The sequence below is a fragment of the Oreochromis aureus genome, linkage group 2 (assembly GCF_013358895.1).
Source record: "Oreochromis aureus strain Israel breed Guangdong linkage group 2, ZZ_aureus, whole genome shotgun sequence".
Taxonomy (NCBI): domain Eukaryota; kingdom Metazoa; phylum Chordata; class Actinopteri; order Cichliformes; family Cichlidae; genus Oreochromis; species Oreochromis aureus.
Window position 1 is genome coordinate 13,833,565 of NC_052943.1, and position 15,519 is coordinate 13,849,083.

Consider the following 15,519-nt stretch of genomic DNA (forward strand, 5'->3'; position numbering starts at 1 on the left):
TTACTCTTGCGCCCCCATCAGTTCAAATCAGTCTAACCCAGAGAACTGCTGCTCATTACAAGAGCAATATCTCTCATTCTTAATGCCCCCCACTGTAGCCAGCTATGATAATTTTAGGTCCTCCTTTAGTATTATTCCAAAATTATGGAATAATTTCCTAATTCTGCCAGATATCACAAGGTGTGTGGTGCATTTCTGATTACTTTCATTGTGCATGCTGTCAGAAAAAGTGTAAAGGCATAAAATCTTCAGATGTAGAGATCCGGTAACAAAAAAATAGACACTTTCTTGTGTCTAATAATATAAAATGCTCTTAATACTAATTTTAATTCTAAAATACTAGCAGTATTTGTTTTATGTAAAATATTAATTTACCGGTGAGCGGTCACACCGGAACAGACAAACTAAACATACTTGTATGTTAACATATGCTAATCTGGTCTAAGTGACACACTGTGTGGCCAATGAGAGCGCCTACATGCTAATTTCTCGGAGCAGTGGAGTAAATAGGGGTGGGTCCTGAGCGTTTTCCTTTTTTTCCGTTTCGTGTGTATGTTTTTTGACTAGCTGGAAATGGCGTCTCTTGGCTTCGAACCGTTCTAACTTTATCGCACAATAATAAACATAACAATATACACAGCTGTTATCCCATAACATGGGGAGAAACTTTACTGGGAGGTTTTGGACGCTCTAGTTGGGAAGCATTACTGTGACCGCTTCGACTAAAAGGAGTTAAATCGCGGAGGTAATGATAAAGAAGCTTACAACTACCGTGTACAGAGGCTAACGATAGCTAGCTAGCGATAGCAGACGACTCAAGAAAGGGCTTGCCAACTGAGCTAGTTTACGCTAGCCGATAAGGCCAGTTAAAAAACGGAAGAAAATGGAGACGGTGGTTCCTGGTATTTGTGTTAAAATGAAGCTGCTCTTATAGGCAGTTATCGTCATAGAATGACGCGAGATGAACGTTTATGTTGGTAATTATATGTGCTGTGCTAACCGTAGCTTGCTGGCTACAGTAACACTGTTGGCTAACGCTAGCAGGGCTATCTGGATGTGAGGGGGTGTGTTTCTGTCCCACTGGGTGTAAAAACAAACTAAAATACTTGGACAGTGGTTGGATATTTCATCTGTGTGACCAGAAACTTTTGTTTCGCTTCCAGAGAATAATGGAGGATTCTCATACACGGTACAGCAAGCGCCTGGTAAGTAACTTCACCCAACTGTTAAATACCCGGAATCGTTGTTTTATGTTAACAAGGCAACTTCTTCGTTTTTAATGTGGGTTTTTAATGGACAATAAGCGATTTAGTGAATGAGAGCTAATGTGTTTTCTTTAGGACGGCCTGCTTTTCTTTTCTCTTTTTTTTTGGCACATTGTGTTCACGGTAATGGTCCCATTTTTTTTGTTTTGTGTGGCACCCTAATGATAATGATAACGGCAGTGAACCTGTGTAAAGGCTCTGGGTTCAGGAAAAGGTCAAGTTCAGTGTTTAAACTGACAGCATTTGTGCTGTGACCCTGTTTCACCCCCTTCCCTGTCGTTGTAAAGCAATAAACTCCAAGCTTACCGTCTGCGGTTTGTACTCAAAACATTACACCAGCTGATTCCTGTTATTACTGGGGCAGAGGCTCAATATTTATTTATATATATTTATGTTATTAAAAAGACTTCTTGCCATGTGTGATTATTATTTTTATTGCACGAAAACCTAATAAAAGAACACGTAAAGTGGTTGCTTAATACTATCTTTATTAATTCTGCTTGCTTCTTTTATTGCTTTATCTGGAAGCTTTGGTAATATTACCTTGGTTTAGTTTAATAATAATAGGGACGGTGTGTCCTTTGAAAGTAAGGACCATTATATCTTAAATAATACTACATTTGTGGTGTAGAGATGGGGGTGGGGAGATCTGAGAAGAGTATTCGTGTGCTTCATCCATCTGTCTTGCCAAGCAGTGCTGCATAGGGTGAATGGCAGGAGGGGAGTTAAAGGGGGGCACTGTGTAGCAGATTAACCCCTGCTTTTGTAATACTGTAATACTGTTTGTTTCCCAGATGAACTGATTTTGTGTCTGACTGAGTGATGAATTTGGATTGGTTTACATCTATCCAGCTCTTTGCTTAAAGCTTTTATATTGCCAGTTTCAGTTTCTTTCTTTTCTTAAAAAATTGTTGTGGTATAGGTCTAAAGTCCCGTTAAACGCCTATAATAAAATTTAGCTTGATGCCAAAAGGTAATCCAGTTGTTAGTGAGATAATGGTTAAGTATATTGTTGCAATATACAGCTGGTTTTCAGTGGTTTTCCTCTCAAGCAAATTTAATTTATCCAGCTCTCAGTTATTTCTATCCCCATTTTGTCAAACCTAAGTGTGTGTGCCTCCAACCAGATCTCCTCAGCATCAGCTGATTATTATAAATAAGATACCTTTAGTATATGTGATAAAATTTGTGGAAACTAGGCTAAAGTCTAAATTCTTTTTGTTACATTTTGTATTTTCTAAAAATTTCAAACATTTCTTTCTTTATTTTCTATGAGTATTTAACTCATGGTGTCAAACTGTGTTTGTTCTTTGAGTTATTGTTGTGTAGTAACCATGCACATAGTTAAATACCCACTTGTACCACATTTGTAAACGATTAAGCTTATGATACAAAACTCCACCAGGTTCACAATACACTGTTGATTGATCACAGTCCTCACAGGCTTTATCAATAACCTTTACCAGACCTCGGCCAGTGTGGCTATGCTGACAGGGGTTTCCCCCTCATAACTGAGAGTTTTGCTGGGGTTTTGTGACAAAACGGCACCTTTTTTATTTGCTCTTTATGCATTGGAAACTGTTTGGTAAACTGCAATTTTGGGACCTTGGTTTGAGAGGTTGAGACAGTGAAGTTAAGGTCATGAAGCTGGGAAATACTGGAAAGTCCGGTTGTTCTTCTTGGTGGATGGCTTTTGTGCGTAGCTGTAATTCTTGGTTTGTGTCGCATAATTTATGAAGCCGTACAAATTTTTACCTCAATATAATTTATATTTTTCTGAGTGACAAGCCCACAGAGTACATCTTACTATAATAGATATAGTGTATGTATGTATGTCTGTTCGCTAACTTCTCTTCTATGCGTTAACCAATCTGGATGAAGGTTACTATGTAAACTGCCTAGAGTACCAGGATTATCAACATCTATATAGTGTTTGGAAGTTACTTTTAAAATATTTAAATCCTTAGAAATTATATATATTATCTGTAGTCGCTGATCTCAAAATGAATGGGGACATTAGAGCTACGTTACATGTATGTTGTATTTTAAAAATAAATTTTGCTAAATGGGTTTTTGTGCAGTGTCTGTAATTGATTACTTTGTCTTATACAGTGAATATGTAGCTTTCAAATAAGAACTGTAAATATGTTTTTTTTTTGTATTGTATTCATTTGTTTGGTGTTTGTGAGCAGGGTTTTTTTTTTTTGCCATATCAAGATAAAAGGAATAAAATGCTAAATTAACAAACATGTCTATTTTTTTCATTCTGTGAAGTTAAAATTTTATTTAAAGGTCCTGAAATTTTTGTGAAAATAAACCCTGAGCTATTTCTAAGAGTTTGGATGGCACAGACTTGCTAACTGTAAACCTTTCTTTGTCTTCAGCGTACGCGAACACAGCGCCGCTATCAGGACGATGGAATCTCCGATGATGAAATTGAAGGAAAACGAATGTTTGACCTGGATGAAAAGCTGGAATGTGGGAGATTCGGCAGTGACTTGATCAAACACATGGAGGGTGAAGGTGAGACGAGTGTACTGAGATTTCCTTTTTTTTTTCTTTCTTTTTTTTAAACAGAACCTTTTGTGATTATACCTAGAACTCTGTGAGATGAGTTGACGTGTTGTTTTTTGTAAGAGGCTATCTACAAATCTTGTACCTTGGGGCTTTTTGTTTTGTTTTTGATATGTGTCTTTTTTTTTTTTTTTAGAATTCACATTTGAATACATCCAGAGGGAAGGACTCAGGGACCCCATTATCTTCAAGACTACTGATGGCCTTGGCATGCAGTAAGGGACTGATTTCATTAGAAAACTCTTTGCACTGTGTCTTCCACCAAAGAAAAGTAATAGTGAAATTATTACCTCTCTTACAGAATGCCAGATCCTGATTTTAGCGTGAGTGATGTCAAGTTGTTTGTTGGTAAGTTCCTATTTTATCCCCATTCAGAGGAAGCAATTTCTCGGCATTTTATCGGCAAGAAAAATCTAGAGCCATGTCACTATGACACTGCCAGATGGAATCTTAAAATATAATTACACTTTATAATGATATATTTATAATTGTAAAATGTTTTTGCACTGCATTGTTCAATTTAAAAATATTGTTGTTACTAATATCATTGTTATTGTTCTAATCTTTTTTTAAAAATGCCCCTTGATTTGATTTTTTTAATTTTTTGCACCCATGGTCTAGAAAATAGTATGGAGTATTTTCCTGGTGATCAGTATAAAGATTGAAATTCTTGTATTGTAACAGCCCCACAGAGCACGGAAGAGTTGATTTTTAATTTGTGCACTGTTCTGCTCATTGTGGCTCCATAGCGTAGTAGTTGATGGTTATAGTTTTTGTTTTTGTTTTTTTTTTTTTTGTTGTTGTTTCAAAACATTTGTGCATGTTGGAAAAAATGGAGGAAAGGTCACAAAATATTCATTATAACTTGGTGAGTTACAATGTAACTTACGATTATTAAGCTGTCAAATTTGGATTTGATTGCAATGATCTCAGTTGACATTAATGTGCTTACAGGTAGTCGACGTATTCTAGATGTTATGGATGTGAACACCCAGAAAGGAATTGAGATGTCGATGGCTCAGTGGCGACGATACTATGAGACGCCACCATCAGAAAGAGAAAAACTCTACAACGTCATCAGTCTAGAGTTCAGTCACACCAGACTGGAAAACCTGGTGAAACGGCCTGCTTCGGTGAGAGTTGGCACAGTTTTCCACATCACGTTTACAGAAACTGCACTTGTTGAAGCAACTGTTTGGGGGGGAAAAAAAGAAACGTAACTTCACCTTTAGTTATTGACCAACTGTGATGTGTTAAGCAGAAAGTAGTGCCATTCCTCAGAATAGTCTCGGGATTGGTGCTGAGAATTTAAATGTGTACTTCTGTATTCCACAGGTGGACCTTATTGACTGGGTGGACAACATGTGGCCCCGTCATCTCAAGGAGAGGCAGAGGGACTCCACCAATGCCATCATAGACATGCATTATCCCAAAGTACAGAAGTGAGTAAACGAACAACATTTAACATTTCCTGTGCTGTAGAGAAACCACCATCATGTCCCTCTCCTATATCAATGCAAATGTAAGCTAGCTAATCTGTATGCCTGCTTCTGTTAACATTTAAATCTTGTTTATGATTTTCAATGATGCCTTCATGTCTCTCAGGTACTGTCTCATGAGTGTGCAGGGCTGCTTCACAGATTTCCACATTGACTTTGGAGGCACTTCTGTCTGGTACCACATTCTGAGAGGAGGAAAGGTCAGTCTGAATGTCACACCGCACAAGAACTGTAGATTTAACAAGGTGTCCATCAGAATAGTTGTTAACTTTGGTAGCTTTAACAGACACATTTCAATATCGATGTGGGCTGGTATTGCACAGTTGCAATGCTAACTATGAGGCCCACGTGCAGCAGAGGAGCTATTTGTGCATCTCTGCACTCACAGTGGGTTTCCAGAAGGAGAATTTGTTTCTCACTTTATAGCCTTTACCATTGAGAGAAATTTGGTGTCAGGCATTAAAGGAGAATAAGCAAGATGGAGAAGAAAGGTGTGTTTTACTGAAGATGCAAACATTTAGGTTACTGCAAATGATAAGTTGGAGCTATTTCTGAAATGGATACAAGTGTGTAGGAATTCTGAACATAATAGTAAAGGTACATTAGCTAACTTAACAATTGTAGCTTTTGTATTTAAAAAAATCCAGGTAGGCTGCTGTGTTTACAGAGACTCTTTCAGCAGTGCCTGTAACAGCTGGGTAAAAAGTTAATCTGGGACAGCCCTTTTCTTCAGTCTTGCTTTCAGAATAAATCAACGTATGATCTTATGTTATCACACTTCCTGTTAACATGCTGTAAATACGGATGGGGACATTTTTATGAGTGCATGTCAGTTCCTTTAATAAATTAAATTCTTGTTAGCAAACTAGAGGGAAGATCAAATTATTTAGTTGGCATGCATTGCAAATTCTAACTAAGATTTACTTTCCCCCCCTACAGGTGTTCTGGCTGATTCCACCCACACCACAGAACCTGGAGATGTATGAGAACTGGGTTTTATCAGGAAAACAGGGAGACATCTTCTTGGGGGATAAATGCCATGACTGTCAAAGGATAGAGCTCCACCAAGGCAACACTTTCATCATCCCATCAGGTCTGTTCTGTAATAGAGTAATAGCATTAGTACATACAGTTACATACATTGTCTCTATCCTCGTCTATAAGCCTCTCACACATGTAAACAAGCATCCTGTGTTTAACATGGTGTAGGGTGGATCCATGCTGTGTACACACCAGAGGACACATTGGTGTTTGGGGGGAATTTCCTCCACAGCTTTAACATCCCGATGCAGCTCAACATCTACACCATTGAGGATCGCACACGGGTGAGCAGCAGTTAAACAGCTCAGTGTTTAAACGTCTTTATAAATCATTTGAGATTTTAGAGTAATGTAATACATGATTCAGGGCTGTGTGGAAATTATAAGGGGGGGAAAAGACAAGTCTAAAAAAAAATTTTGTACCTTTTCAGGTATTCCCACTGTAGAAATCTGATCCCAGTACTGTCATTTTCTCGAAATTGAAACATGCATCTTTTGGTTCTTGGATATGAATCCAGGGGTTGTAAAGCACTATCCACACAGTTGTAGCCCGCTTACAGGGGTACTACAGGTCATTTAAAAGTCCGAAATGAAAAACTAGGCCTCAAATTGTCTGAGAGATTTTTGTATATATAAAAAATTGGAGATGCTGTGACTTTAACTGGTAGATGAAATCAAAACTAGCTATATAAAATATGAAGTTTATTTTCAGACTATGTCAATTTTCCTTTCCTTTCTTTTATTAAATTTAGCTATAACACAGGTTAGGTATCAGGCTGGGTTAGCCCACACAAGCAGGTGTTCAACTTGTATCTTTACTGCTGTGTCTGCAGTGACACCATTTCTTCTATTTATTTCTAAGAAGAAGTGAAAACCACAGCTACCTTGTGACAAATGCTTCTTTTTGTGGTGCCTGACAGTAGTTGTTAAACAAAACAAAAAACATAAAAAAAATACTTACATAGGTGCAGCTGAGAATTTTAAAAAAGACATTTCATTACTAACAATTTGAAACTATTGTATATGCATTAAAAGCATGTAACTTCCTACATGTTCCTATAAGAACACATGGAATATCAATGTCCCCATCCTGTATGTAGTATGGCTCATATTGTTGTCATCTATTTACATTGATTGTTATACATATGGTTTCTGTTATTTGTAAATGTTGATCTACCTATAATTATAAGCACAAATAGTTTAATTACTACTAAATAAGGGTTAAATATGATTTTGAGCAGTGTTTAAAATGAACCTTTACATGGTTTCTTAAAGAGGAAAGGGCATTATCAACATTTTGTTACAGGTCAAACACTTTAACCTTCTCTTTATAATCAATAATAGGAGTTTTTAATTGTAATAGAAATGGTAACGAAGACAGAAATAATTGAAAAAGCAAGGCAACACTTTAGCTCAAACAAATGAATTGACATACCCGTTGTTCAACACGACTACTTGGTTGCTTTTATGTCCATCGTGTTTCTTTGGACATTGTATTTACCTGCGTATAAATGGCGTATCTTACAAACCGGCCTCAATCACGCAGGTTCTGCATACAAATATGCAGAAAAAGAAACGGCAGTGTTTTACTTGCTGTGAATATTTGCATCAACCACCATATTGATGTTATTAGTCTTGGTACCCGAGGTAGTTTATGGGCCAAGATTCATAAAGATTGAACCACTAGGGGGGGGTTATGGAACAGAAATGCAGACATAAATATATCATTATTATATAAGATTTAACAGTTTTTCCTGGTCTGCTTTTATCAACATCCCCTAGGTGCCAGCAAAGTTCAGGTACCCGTTTTACTATGAGATGTGCTGGTACGTCCTGGAGAGATACCTTTACTGTCTGACCGACATCTCGCACCTCACCCCTGAGTTCAAGAAGTACTCCCTTGGTATAGGTAAGGATAAATGTACTCAGACAAAGACCTCTGTGCTCCCCCCATATCCTACAGAACACAAACATTTGTTTATCACTTACTTTAACTTTAAACAGTACATGCTTCCTCTTTTTAAGGCTTAACACCAGCTGACCTCGAAAACAATGCCTACACTGGTAATGGTGCTTCCAATGGAGATGACAGTGATGATGAAAATGAGGATATCAAGATCAAGGAGGAAGATGCCGAAGAAGAAAAACCAATCCAAGTTTGCAAACCCCGGCCCGTGCTGACCCCCTTTGAGCTGGAAGGACTGTGGAACCTTTTAGGAAAACTGGAGGAGCTGCCAAGCCACAAAAAGTGTGTCCCTGAAGGAATTGCAAATGCTGCAGGCCTGCTTGAGGACATGAGGGTTAGTGTCACCAAAGTTCCTTGTGTTGATTAACTTAGAATGTAGTCAGTGCTCTACATAAGTATTTAATATATTTAGACCAGATACTCATCTTTCATTTCCATATTTTTTGTCTAGGCTGTTCTGACAGAGTGCGCCGATGACAGCCCTAAGCTAGCCTACACTGGAGAGCCCATTGTCAGATGGCCTGAAAGGGTGAGTAGTGAACTATTTTTCTAAGCTTGCTGGGAGTACATGGGAGAATGCTTCTGTGAACAGATTTGTTTTAGCCTTTTGGACTTGTATTAAAAGATTGCTACATTTTTAACTTTAATAAAAATATATTTTTAATCATCTGCCTGATGTTTGTGGGACTCAATCATAACATGCTTTTTCTACCCCTTGCCTGCTGGTGTTGTGTATGAAGCCATCATGGTACCAGCCTCCCATTCCTCCTCCACCTGTTCTTTACCGTCCTCGCTTGGGTCCCACCCTCCACAAACCTCTGGGTCAGAAGGCCACCAAACGGTCTTCCATCTCCGCCTTGAGACGGAGACGGGTGAGGTGCAAACGCTGTGCTGCCTGCTGCAGAAAGGAGTGTGGCAATTGCCAGTACTGCCATGACATGAGGAAGTTCGGTGGACCTGGACGCATGAAGAAGAGCTGCATCATGCGACAGTGTCTAGCAGTAAGATTTCATACCCATCCTTGTATTTATATACGCTGAACCAAATGATGCTGTGCACCTATAAATGCATGCAGAAGAAACACTGAAAACTGTTAAAACATACTTTTTAATGAAGCTTCTTACTCTAAAGCGTTTTGACAAACTGAACTGGAGAATCATTGTAAAGTTTTGATTATACTCAGTTGCTGAAGACCCGACAGCTAAGTTAAAAAAAAAAACAAAAAAAAAAACGGGCAGATGTGTTTGGGACCCTCTCACTTACAATCTAATGCCAAAAGTTACATCACTCTGACCCTTGCCGACTCATAGACACTGAAAGTATAATCAAGGCTTAACAAATGTCCTGTCAGCATTATATGTAAAATTTCGGGCTTTATTTTGTCCACCACCTAGCCTGCCTTACCGAACACAGCACGATGTGCCATATGTGGAGAGGGGGAGTCGGATGAAGCGAATCCAAGCACTCACACCCTCATGGAGTGCTCTGTGTGTTCACAAATCGCCCATCGACAATGCATTAAGGTGCGTCTGCTTCTGATCTTGTGTAGGGTGTAAATTAAGCACATTACACAGTTATTGCATTGATGCTTTTTGCATTTGTGATCAGGTTGTGTAGTTTCCAATTCAAACATTTACCTGTTGCGTTTCAGGAACCTGGTGAGGGGAAGATCAATAAGGACTTACCGAGCTGTTGGGAGTGTCCCAAATGTTACCAAGGAAAAGATTCAGCATCAGAGGTGCTTACATGTATTTCTTACATTTACTTTGGTTCCTTATTGCTTTAACTGGTTCATTCTTTCGGACATGGTTTTTCCTTTGTTTATCAGCCACTTCCTGTTGCCTTATAGTTGATGTTGATGCACAAATTAATAATGACACTCCCACATCAGTCTTCCAGCGATGAGGAAAGTGAAGAGGAGTCAGAAGGCTCAACCTCCTTGCCACAGTCCAAACTTTCATACAGGGAAGGAATTGGTGTCGGTGAAGAGGCGGGTCCAGCGAAACGTAGCAGACCCCAAGGCCGGCCAACAGCACCACCGCCTTCTCAGAAACTGCTACTACAGCATCAACAGAGCCGCAAACGAGCAACTGAGCTTCAGCTCAGATATAAAAAGAGGGTAAGCTGGGGATACTTAAGTTTGTTTCACATTGATTTGGATTTATTTTAGTTGCTGCTGATTTTGTTTTCTTTTTTGTTTTTTCAACTGAAACACCTGTTTAGAGAAACTGTCTCTGACTTAAAATGCTAATCTAACACTTTATCTATTCATAGATTAGTTTTTTCTGTAGCTGATACTTCCCTACATCTCTTCTTTTTATTGCAGCTGAAACTGGATCGGGCCAAAATGTTAACAGTAAGTGGTGCACTTATTTCTGCAGTTATTCTGTATTGCATTTGAAACTGTTGCAGTTGTGAAGTATTTTATCAACTTTTCATTGTTTTATATCTGCAGCTAAATGACACAATTCTGCACAACCTTTTTCTAGCATTGGATTTGGTGTCTGAAACATGTCATGTCTTATTGTTCTTTGCCTTTTCCCTCTAAACAGAAATCGTCGTCTTTAGCTCATTCCCCGAGGCTGCTGGGCTCCAGGGTGCTGCCTCGTCTGCGCTCTCCAGCGAGCAGACTACCTCAAGGCAGAGGTCAGGGTTCCACCTGGGCGAATGGGTCCTCTTACCACAGCAATCCAGTAGGGACCGAGTCCTTTGAGCAGCAGCAGCCTTCCCATGGTTTAGTGCTTGCACCCAAAGGAGAGCCCCGCAGGGGGAGAGGACGAGGTGTGAGGCTGCGGGGAGGAGGGGCAGGAAAAGGCATCAGAGGTGGTCAGAGCCACGCAGATTTGGAAGAGGACAGTGAGGACAGCAGCAGCAGCAGCACCAACAGCAGCAGCAGTGACGACGACGAAGAAGAGGAGAGTGGGCAGAACAGCGGGAGGGGAGGTGATAAAGAGAACCAGCCACAGTTGAGGCGGGAAGGACAGGCAGCCAAAGAAAGAGAAGAGGACGGGTTTGAGATGGCCAACCAAAATGGAGCAGATGAGGATGAAGAGGAGGAGATGGAGCAGGAAAGTAGAACAGGGGACAGAGATGCAACATATCTTAATAAAGTCACACTCCAAAGGCCAACCAGAGCCAAACAGGACCCGTCAGCTATTGTCCCCAAATTAGAGGCTGTGGCCCCTCACACTGCCACTTCCACAGTACACAGCCAGCCCAGAGCCCTCCTCAGACCCCCCATTAGAAATCGCAGCCCTGATCAGCACTCAAATAGGCACACACCACCGCAGACTCGCAGTGGACACACTGGCACTCGCACTTCCCACTCAGAGAGACTTGAGGCCTCAAAAAGAATGAGACTGAGCAGGCCAGCCAAACTGAACAATGGAGCTTCCTCCTCTTCATCTTCTGAGCTTCCCCATCTCCGCGTCCCTCTGTCTGCCCTGCAGGAAGGAGGGGGCGAAGCAGAAAGGGGGAGTGTCGGGAATAACCCAAGTTGTGAGAGAGAGGTGTGGGTGTCTGTCTTCCGCTACTTAAATCGTGCAGATCTCTGCGTCTGCATGGCAGTCTGCAAGAACTGGTACAAATGGTAAGACCTCTTCCCTGAAACTTCACTAACACATCTCCTTAAAGGGTTTTTTGTTTCGCTACACTTATAAAAAGGAAAGTAAAACATACGCGTTCAGGCCCATTCTACCCAATTTAAATGACAAATCACTGACGTTACTTGTGCCGGCTACAAATGATGGCTTGTTCTCTGGTTAATGTGGCCTCTATAGCTGGTCTCTGCATTCAGATAAAGAGAAGCTTCACAGTTTTAAGAGAGCTTTACAAACCCTACTGGACTTTTAGTTTTTGTACTTCAGCAAAGTGATGACTGTTACCTGGCTGATCACCTCAGGATCTCAGCATTTTTATCTGATATTTATGATAATTCTGAATCTGGACCTTTCTTTAAGTTGTTAAATTATGCCAGACTACAGCTTTGAATCACACGTTCGAGGTATGTTTAACTGGGGCTGTCTTGTGGGTCATCTCTATTTCATGTTGTAGAGGCAGGATAATTTTGCTTCTACTTCTTTTTAAATGTTAAAAAGATTTTAGTGAGATTCAGTTGGATTTCAGTCTTTAAAATCAATTCAGACCACTTTGATTTGTATTTGTTAAAAGGCCCAGTGAGCCCTATTGAAAGCCTAAAAGATGGTTTATTTAGACTGTATCGCTGACCCATATATCTACAAATGTCGGATATGTTCTTTATGTATCTCTTTTTGTCTGTAGGTGTTTAGACAAGCGGCTCTGGGCGCGGATTGACCTAAGCATCAAGCGCACGATTACTCCTCAGGCCTTGACGGGCATCATAAAGAGACAGCCGGTCACACTCAACCTCTCCTGGACCAACATCTCTAAAAAACAGCTCAGCTGGCTCATTGACCGCCTGCCTGGTACACACTCAAGTTTTCTTCCAGGATTATTGAATTCTAAAAGGGACAATGTAGATTTATTAACAATATTAACACATAAGGTGATCGTGGCTTAAGAGTTGGGAGTTCGCCTTGTAATCGGAAGGTTGCCGGTTCGAGCCCCGGCTTGGACAGTCTCGGTCGTTGTGTCGTTGGGCAAAACACTTCACCCGGTGGTGGTCAGAGGGCCCGGTGGCGCCAGTGTCCGGCAGCCTCTCCTCTGTCAGTGCGCCCCAGGGTGGCTGTGGCTACAATGTAGCTTGCCATCACCAGTGTGTGAGTGTGTGTGCGAATGGGTGGATGACTGGTTGTGTAAAGCGCTTTGGGGTGCTTAGGGACTAGTAAAGCGCTATACCATAAAAGGGGGACTCAATTTTTAGATTGTATGACATTAAACACTATTTAAATCTTATCCATTTTACAGGGCTGAAGGATCTGATGCTGGCAGGCTGTTCCTGGTCCTCTGTTTCAGCTCTGTGCTCCTCTGGTTGCCCTCTCCTCCGTTCACTCGATCTGCGATATGCGGATGCCGTCAAAGATGCTCAGATCAGGGATCTAGTCACTCCCCCAGGTAAGGAAAGGGTAGCCTCAGAGGGTACAAACTGATCATAAGATGTGCATTATCTAGTAATAGATTTGGTATAGTTTCCTTTCCCTTCCTTTTTCTTTCTTTTCGTTTTACTTTCTCCCTTTCCTTTACCAAATTTACAGAATGTCTCTGCTTGTTTTCTTTCATCTCTGGTCCAGGCTGTGACAATCGAAGTCAGTTGCGGTCCATGCAGTGTTTGCGGCTAGCAGGTTTGGACATTAGCGACTCCACTCTGCGTCTGGTGATCCGCCACATGCCCCATTTAACAAAACTGGATCTGTCCCACTGCAACAGTCTCACCGACCACTCCATCAATCTGCTGACTGCAGTGGGTTCGTCCACGCGAAACACACTCACAGAACTCAACCTGGGAGGTAGGAAACTGTTGGGAAGTAAATAGACTGGACAGCATTTCTGGGAAGTTTTATTCAACTGGAGATAAATGTTTTCACTTTTCTTTTCCAGGCTGCAGTAAACTGACAGATACGTGTCTAAAGTATCTCCGCCGCCTCTCTTGCATCATGCTGCTTGACCTACGAGGCTGTAAAGGCGTCTCCCGCAAGGCCTGTGAGGCGTTCATCTCTGAGCTGTCGGTCAACACACTCTACTGCCTATCGGACGAAAAACTGATCCAGCGGATATCCTAAGCGGCTCGCCTTCTCTCGCTGCAGACGTGATTTGGGATGCAAAAGCAGAGGGAGTGGATCCTGATGTGAATCTATGCGACACAAAGGACAGAGAGAGGCAGGGAAGCTCAAGCACCTGTGCCACGTAAAGGAAGGGTGGGGTCTAAACTGGGAGGGCTCGCTTGACTGGTGTTGTTGGGAGGGGGGGCAAATGGCATGTCACAGCTGGAACAATGCTTCTTTTCAGTATATTTTATTTTGCCATGTACTTAAAAAGGAAAAAAAGGACTCAGGAGCTATTTTGCTGTTCTTTTGGGACTTCATGGTGAGTGGAGAAGACATCTTTTTTTTTTTTTTTTTTTTTTTTTTTTTAAATTGCCGTAAGTGGGAAAATGCAGGCAATTAAAAGCTGTATTAGACTATACATCCTGTGGATATCAAAGTCATCAACTCTTCTTTGGACAGAGCCAGTCATGACTGTCATCACAAGCTTTCTGCCTTGAGAAAAATAAGCAGAGACTTTGAGTTTCATCCGCAGAACAAACATGCATTGTTTTGTTGGACTTAACTGATTTCAGCTACTTTTGGGTGCTTCAAGCATATTAATATCTTTTTCTGTTCAGTTGTTTGATGACTTACGCTTCATGCACAACAGCTATGCTTTGATACTTAAAAAACAAACAAACAAAAAAAAGTAAACTAAAGGTGAAAGGACTTCGATGTCAGACTTGGGAAACGTGAGCTACAGGAATGACCTATGTTTACCAGATGTTTATTCAGCTTTGTAAGTCACTGGGTGCGACATAAGTCCAGTTGTATGGTGTACATGGATGGTAAGTGTGTAAGAAAGTTAAAAGTGTGAGTAGGCAATCAACATGGCAACAAGACCTCACCCCAACAAAAGGGCAGGTTGCATTAAGTGTAGGGGACGAGCCAAGGATAAGGTGTCAGATAAATGGTGCATTTTCAAACGTTAGACTTCAGGTGCTATAATTTCCAAACTCCTTTTGCTTTGTTTTTGTACAGAGACAACATTTAGAGCAAAACTATTCTAGATGAAACCGCTCCCCACCTGTCTTTGATACACTCGTTTTGCTTTCATTTACAAATAAAAAGAGAGGAAAAAATGTGACCATCTACTTTTCACATGACTTTGTCAGATTCAGTGTAGAGATGTTTTGTTTAAGGAGGTGGGGGCTCTGCTCATTTCTTTGTTCCCTTTTAGTGTTATGGCTCTATATCAAAGGTCTCCTCCCAGACTGCTCCTCCTGGCCATATCCCTTAAAAATGAATATAAGAATATAAATGTATACTTTTGTGTAAATGTGTTTTTCCTCTTTTAGATTATCAAAACGGGGAACCTGTAGCATTGTAATTATTTTCAGAAGCCTTTTTCACTTTATGTTATTTGTGTTATTTTTCAAGAAAAAAAAATAAAAGAATGATAAACAATGGCTGAGTTTCGTGATTTCTGTTTAGCTGAAAGTGGGGAAGATG

General features: G+C 40.6%; 1 protein-coding gene across 2 annotated transcripts; it reads left to right on the plus strand.

Moving 5' to 3' along the window:
- Positions 1–531: 531 nt before the first annotated feature.
- Positions 532–15,470, plus strand: kdm2ab (lysine (K)-specific demethylase 2Ab). Of its 2 annotated transcripts, none has more exons than XM_031754436.2 (23): positions 532–745; positions 1,164–1,205; positions 3,650–3,788; positions 3,976–4,054; positions 4,141–4,187; positions 4,794–4,972; positions 5,175–5,281; positions 5,445–5,538; positions 6,278–6,431; positions 6,548–6,663; positions 8,161–8,287; positions 8,404–8,678; positions 8,796–8,873; positions 9,085–9,345; positions 9,739–9,867; positions 9,996–10,082; positions 10,236–10,463; positions 10,671–10,700; positions 10,897–11,933; positions 12,626–12,789; positions 13,232–13,378; positions 13,555–13,770; positions 13,862–15,470. In XM_031754436.2, the coding sequence occupies exons 2-23, from the start codon at positions 1,170–1,172 to the stop codon at positions 14,041–14,043; spliced, it is 3,912 nt and encodes a 1,303-aa protein (XP_031610296.1). In that variant the 5' UTR covers positions 532–745; positions 1,164–1,169; the 3' UTR covers positions 14,044–15,470. The 2 variants fall into 2 exon arrangements, with proteins under 2 accessions (XP_031610296.1, XP_031610226.1); XM_031754366.2 differs by lacking the exon at positions 532–745 and adding an exon at positions 797–977.
- The last annotated feature ends 49 nt before the right edge of the window (positions 15,471–15,519 follow it).